Source organism: Cyclopterus lumpus, chromosome 16 (assembly GCF_009769545.1).
Source record: "Cyclopterus lumpus isolate fCycLum1 chromosome 16, fCycLum1.pri, whole genome shotgun sequence".
NCBI classification, from domain to species: domain Eukaryota; kingdom Metazoa; phylum Chordata; class Actinopteri; order Perciformes; family Cyclopteridae; genus Cyclopterus; species Cyclopterus lumpus.
The window spans coordinates 1,292,501-1,300,000 of record NC_046981.1 but is presented as its reverse complement, the minus strand read 5'-3'; the positions used below and the strand labels follow the sequence as shown (position 1 = coordinate 1,300,000).

The following is a 7,500-nucleotide window of genomic DNA, read 5'->3' as shown; positions in this document are numbered from 1 at the left end:
CTGACCACCAGGGGGCGACTCCTCTGGTTGTATAGAAGTCTATGCTTCATGTGTTAAAGCTGCATTCTCTCTACTGGCCACCAGGGGGTGACTCCTCTGGTTGTATAGAAGTCTATGCTTCATGTGTTAAAGCTGCATTCTCTCTCCTGACCACCAGGGGGCGAATCCTCTGGTTGTATAGAAGTCTATGCTTCATGTGTTAAAGCTGCATTCTCTCTCCTGACCACCAGGGGGCGACTCCTCTGGTTGTATAGAAGTCTATGCTTCATGTATTAAAGCTGCATTCTCTCTCCTGACCACCAGGGGGCGACTCCTCTGGTTGTATAGAAGTCTATGCTTCATGTATTAAAGCTGCATTCTCTCTCCTGACCACCAGGGGGCGACTCCTCTGGTTGTATAGAAGTCTATATAAATGACTCTAATTCTCTTGATTTATTCCCTCAGTAAACATGAGTTTATGGTCTCCTCAGTCCAGATATGGTCACTTCCTGTTTACTGGTTTATAAACCACAACCTAAAATAATCCAGTTTTCAGGTCAGAAAATGAAGACAGCTCTAAATCTGTCTCGTAGTGACAGATGGCGTTCAGGACGGAGCTCCTCAGGAGCTTCATTAACCGCGTCCACTTTAATTGGTTCGTTAAAGGTTTGTCTGACCCGACATGAGGCGAGACGGCCCGCTCAGTACTCCTACTTCCTGTTGCTCGTGTTTGTGTGAAGGAGAGCCACAACCAACTGTGTGTTTTAGTTTCACTCCCTGTGAATCATGCATTAATACTATTATCATCATTAGTACTATTAGTGTTGTTGTTATCATTATCATTAATGCATTAAATGCCTAAACCCAAGGTCGGATCTAAAAGGTTCAACTTTAAAAACAGAGGAAACCTTCAAAAAGTCGTCATGAGAACATCAAAGGGATTTATTTAGCTTTAACGTGAATAAATAAAGAACATTTCACAGTTTATTACGTTCAACATATTGTGGAGGACGAAGAAGTGTTGACGTTGTTGTAAATGATTTTAACGTTTTCGTACGTGAATCTGGTTAAAAGTCCTGCTTGTTGGACCCGCCCACCTCCCTATAATCCTCTTGTTGGACCCGCCCACCTCCCTAGAATCCTCTTGTTGGACCCGCCCACCTCCCTAGAATCCTCTTGTTGGACCCACCCACCTCCCTATAATCCTCTTGTTGACCCGCCCACCTCCCTACAATCCTCTTGTTGACCCGCCCACCTCCCGATAATCCTCTTGTTGGACCCACCCACCTCCCTATAATCCTCTTGTTGACCCACCCACCTCCCTATAATCCTCTTGTTGACACGCCCACCTCCCTATAATCCCCTTGTTGGACCCGCCCACCTCCCTATAATCCCCTTGTTGGACCCGCCCACCTCCCTACAATTCTCTTGTTGGACCCGCCCACCTCCCTATAATCCTCTTGTTGGGTCCGCCCACCTCCCTATAATCCCCTTGTTGGACCCGCCCACCTCCCTATAATCCTCTTGTTGGACCCGCCCACCTCCCTACAATCCCCTTGTTGGACCCGCCCACCTCCCTACAATCCTCTTGTTGGACCCGCCCACCTCCCTATAATCCCCTTGTTGGACCCGCCCACCTCCCTATAATCCCCTTGTTGGGTCCGCCCACCTCCCTATAATCCTCTTGTTGGGTCCGCCCACCTCCCTATAATCCTCTTGTTGGACCCGCCCACCTCCCTATAATCCCCTTGTTGGACCCGCCCACCTCTCTATAATCCTTTTATGGACACGCCCACCTCCCAAGAAGAAGAACAAGAAGAAGAAGCTTCATCTGCATCTCCAAAAATAGGAAAAGTTAAGTGGGGCAACAGAAACCAGGTCTGACCGTCTCTCTCTCTCACACACACACACACACACACACACACACACACACACACACACACACACACACACACACATAAACACACACACATAAACACACAAATAAACACACACACACACACATAAACACTCTAGAAGAAGAGACAGTCGAGTTTTGTAAGGACATATTTTCTGCTATATAAAATATTTGTATATATATATATATATATATGTGTATACAGTATGTATATATAAATATATTTAGATATATGTGCATATATTCCGGCGCCCTACCTCCATCCACTGCCCGTGGGACTTCATCTTGAGGAGGAAACAGGGGTCGGGCTTGGACAGCGCGTCCCGGTCCGAGATGCCTTTGCAGGTGATCCTCAGCTCCACTTTGCTGAGACACGGGCTGCTGAACAGACCCAGGGAGTGGGCCGCCGACTCGTAGATGTCACTCATGGTTGAAGGCGGGACAGGAAGTCTGTGCACGGGACAGGAAACACATGTTGATGTTTGCTTACCCACACCGTGACCACAACGTGACCATACCGTGACCACACCGTTACCATAACGTGACCACAACGTGACCACACCGTGACCGCAACGTGACCACACCGTGACCACATCCGTGACTACAACGTGACTACACCGTGACCATAACGTGACCACACCGTGACCACACCGTGACCACAACGTGACCACACCGTGACTACAACGTGACCACACCGTGACCACACCGTGACTACACCGTGACCACAACGTGACCACACCGTGACTACAACGTGACTACACGGTGACCACAACGTGACCATACAGTGACCACACCGTGACTACAACGTGACCACACCGTGACCACAACGTGACCACAACGTGACCACACCGTGACCACACCGTGACTACAACGTGACCACACCGTGACCGCAACGTGCCTACACCGTGACCACAACGTGACACACCGTGACCACAACGTGACTACACCATGACCATACCGTGACTACACAGTGACCACACCGCCACCACAATGTGACCACACCGTGACCACAACGTGACTACACCGTGACTGCAACGTGACCACACCGTGACCATACCGTGACTACACCGTGACCACACCGCCACCACAATGTGACCACACCATGACCACAACGTGACCACACCGTGACCACACCGTGACCACACCGTGACCACAACGTGACCACAACATGACCACAACTTGACCACACTGTGACCACAACGTGACTACACCGTGACCACACCGTGACCACACCGTGACCACACCGTGACTACAACGTGACCACACCGTGACCACAACGTGACCACACCGTGACCACACCGTGACCACACCGTGACTACAACGTGACCACAACTTGACCACACCGTGACTACAATGTGACCACAACTTGACCACAACATGACCACAACATGACCACAACGTGACCACAACTTGACCACACACGTGACTACAATGTGACCACAACGTGACCACAACGTGACCACAACGTGACCACACCGTGACCACAACGTGACCACAACTTGACCACAACGTGACCACAACTTGACTACACCGTGACCACACCGTGACCACAACATGACCACAACTTGACCACAACGTGACCACAACGTGACTACACCGTGACCACAACGTGACTACACCGTGACCACAACGTGACCACACCGTTTGGAGAATGAAATGCAGTTGGCCTTAAAGGATTGATTGATTAAATCTGACCCCTTTGACTCTGATCATGCACAGTTTCACTAGACTCAGACTACTTTAAAAAGCACTTTATATCTCGACATATTCATAATTAAAATAGTTTTAAGCGGGACAGACATGAATGCAGAGAAGACCTTTAAATAAATTAAAGCAACAAGACAAACTACTCTCCTACTACTCGGTTATGATTTAACATGAATTATAACTCGTTTGTCTTATTATGTTTTTTTTGGCTTCTTGAACACGGAGTATTTGCAGCACTGCACATATATATAATATATATATATCCACCTGCAGCGTGGCGCCCAGCAGGTGGAGGAGCAGTGGGGGATGCCCCCCCCCCCCCCTTTCAGATTAAAGAGCCGCTGGTGAACATCACATCACTGAGATCAGCGTGCAGCTGCAGCCCAACGACGGGTTAATAATTCATGTCTGTGAACCATAACAGCGAACGCCTCTGAAGGTTCCATTCTCTGGACGCATCAAGAAAACTAACCAACCGGTTCATTTTTATTAAGCTTTAATTTATTTTTTTATATTTAAATGTTGTTATTTTTCTTTATTTTAGATTTTAATTATTATTATTATTATTTAGTTTATGTTTTATATTTAAATATTGTTCTTTTTCTTTATTTTATATTGTTATTATTATTATTTATTTTTATATTTAGATATTGTTATTTTTCTTTATTTTATATTTTTATTATTATTATTATTTTTATGTTTATTGTTAAACACCTTCTGCAGTCAAATTCCTCGTAAGTGCAACGTATCCGGCCAATAAATTATTCTGATTCTGTTAGAAATGAACATTGCAAAACAGATTATTGATAAACGTTGTGAATAAACCATTTATTTATTTATTATATATATATATAATAAACCATCAACTTGGACAATTAGCGTTCTTTCTCTCAAATAGTTTTCAAACCATTGAACAAATCATAAAAACATATCATAAAATATGTTTGTTTGGTCCCTTTGGGGATTGGTTGTAAATACTACATTACCCATGATCCTCAGCAACGAGCAGCGGGTTGATGTGATGAGAACAGATGCTTCATGGAAAAGTAACCGGTGACATTTTGGTTTTTGCACCTATTGTTTATATTTGTTTGTATTTTCATTTGCACATCTCTTACTCTGAGTTGTGTTGATGCTGAGCATTGATATTCATGAATCTACAGCATTGGAGCTCATTTACATATCAAAATGTATGAAAATGAACACGGAGCATCGTGTAGTGACTCAAACTCCAAGCGTCTGTTTTATTGATGAGGCGACACAGATATGAACATAAATCAACTCAACGGGGCACGTTGTTGTTTTATGGAGAATAAATCAGAGTTCAGTCTGTTTGAAGTCGAGCTTTTGGTCTTCCTAGTCTACGTAATTATTACAGACTGGCTTTTGTTTCATGTTTTCTTTTTACTGCTTTATTGTATTATTTATTCATTTGATATTTTTACATTTTTTAATACATTTTATTATTTTATTTTTTGTTTATTCTTTAATTAATGTAATTGTTTCTTTATTTTTTAAATTGTCTTTAAATTGTTTATAAATTGATTTAAATTGTTTTGACTTTTTTTTTTTTATAAATAGTTTTTAAAATAGTTTTTAAATCTATCATTTTTTTTTATGTTTTTTTTTTTACAGTTGGTTTCATCCGGGCTTCTCTTGTTTTATTGCTTAGCTTTGTCTGTCAAAGCATTTTCTAAACTCTATTCTTAAAGGCGCTGTATGAAGAAAGTTATTGTTAATATAATTATACTTATCCATCCATCATCACCTCTTATCCGGGGTCGGGTCGCGGTGGCAGCAGGTTCAGCAGGCCGACCCAGGCTTCCCTCTCACCCGCAACACTTTCCAGCTCATTCTGGGGGATCCCGAGGCGTTCCAAGGCCAGCCGGGAGATATAATCCCTCCAGCGTGTCCTCGGTCTTCCCCGGGGCCTCCTACCAGTTGGACGTGCCCGGAAAACCTCTAATGGGAGGCGTCCAGGAGGCATCCTGACTAGATGAACCACCTCAGCTGACTCCTTTGGACACGAAGGAGCAGCGACTCGACTCCGAGCTCCTCCCTGATGTCCGAGCTCCTTACCCTATCTCTAAGGCTGAGCCCGGCCACCCTACGGAGGAAGCTCATTTCGGCCGCTTGTATCCGAGATCTCGTTCTTTCGGTCACGACCCAGAGTTCGTGACCATAGGTGAGGGTTGGAACGTAGACCGACCAGTAAATGGAGAGCTTTGCCTTCCGGCTCAGCTCCTCTTCACCAAGACGGACCGGTACAGCGCCTGTTTTACTGCTGCAGCCGCACCGATCCGCCTGTCGATCTCCCGCTCCACCTTACCCTCACTCGTGAACAAGACCCCGAGATACTTGAACTCCTTCGCTTGGGGTAGGCAGTTTGCCCCCACCTGGAGGGAGCAATCCGCCGGTTTACGGCTGAGCACCATGGCCTCAGATTTGGAGGTTATACTTATTATACTTATGTGCACGTTATTAAATGGACATTTTAATACGCTCCCAAACATAAAGCTAATGTTAAACTTAATTATAAAACCAAGTGTGAACCCTCAAACAGTCTTTTAAAACAACAGTTCTCATGAAGAAAGAAACATATTGTAGAAGAAATACCAAAATGTGATGATCACCGATGAGTTATAAATACAGATGACACCTCAGAGATCAATTATCTGGTGATGTGGTTTCTGTAGATGGCATTGCCCTGACATCCAACACCACTGTAAAGAATCTCTAGTTATCTTTATAGTTAGGGCTGAATCAGGTTTGCCCTGGTCCAGCCCCTTGATATGCTGCTATAGGCTTATAGGCTGCTGGGGGATGTTTTAGGATACACTGAGCACCTATCTCCTCTTCTCTCTCTCCTTATGGATGAATTTACATCTCTCCATTGCACCTTATTAACTCTGCTTCACGTCTCAGAGGGTCCATTGGACCTGGAGGTGTCTGATGCTGGTCCTGGGTCCTGCATCCAGCCTCTGGCCTGGACCTGGCCTCCTTTCCAATGGCCCTGCCTCTTTCACGGTGCCTCCTGCCCCCATGACAAAATATTAAACTCACCTCCTGACACCCACTAGGAGAATATTACTGGGAAACACTGAGAGAAAATATCTTAAAATACAATAAAAATATTATAAAGCACACTGTTTTCAAATGGAAACGCTCCTTAATAAGATTCTGAATAATGTCAAGACCAGTTTAGAAATACCTGCGGGGTTGTGTGTGTACTGTGTGTATTCTGTGTACTGTGAGGTAAAGTGACTGTTTTTGTCAACATACCGGCTTCAGTTATACACCTGAAATAAGCAATATCAGTACGTAAGTGAACGCTACCTTTGGACAGACCTTTCTGTTATCGATGCTTTCTCTAAAGACACCAGACTCCATTGACAGAAACCAGTGATTTAACCACAGAGCTGCTGTTAGTTTGAGTTATTGTGACTTTCTGATCCAAACTAACGTTCACAGCAGCTCATTGATTGTCTATATGTTGTCTATGTTTATAAAAAAACACTTTGTATCAATTGTATAAAAACCTAAAACTATAAAATAATGGACCAGACCTTTAAAAGAAGTTGACATTTCATATCGAAGGCACCCTGTGAACGAGGATGTAAACGTTCCTTTAAAAACCCTAAAAGTCTGAAGCCTGATACTAAAGGAACACAGACCGGACAACATGTCCTCACTTTCACTAAAACTTCCCTGGTCCCCACATAGACAGAAATGCCAGATTAGGTACACACACACACACACACATTCCTGCACAGCTCATTGCAGTCCAGGCTGAAGATTGATTCCAGTGATCAGTTTTTACAATGAAGGAATGAGCTGATTCATTTCATCTCTTTAAAACAAAAACAACGGAGCTCAGAGATGAAGTTTGAAGATTGTTGCAGATGAATCGACAGCTT

At 44.2% G+C, this 7,500-nt stretch overlaps 1 protein-coding gene across 1 annotated transcript in view; it reads right to left on the bottom strand.

The window, feature by feature from the left end:
- cpne4a (copine IVa) overlaps nucleotides 1-7,500 on the bottom strand; it is a 48,134-nt gene that overhangs the window by 37,570 nt on the left and 3,064 nt on the right. The window contains exon 2 of the mRNA XM_034554212.1: nucleotides 2,134-2,326. Within this exon, the coding sequence (XP_034410103.1) occupies nucleotides 2,134-2,304 (171 nt within the window). The 5' untranslated portion in view covers nucleotides 2,305-2,326. The remainder of the gene's footprint in view (nucleotides 1-2,133; nucleotides 2,327-7,500) is intronic.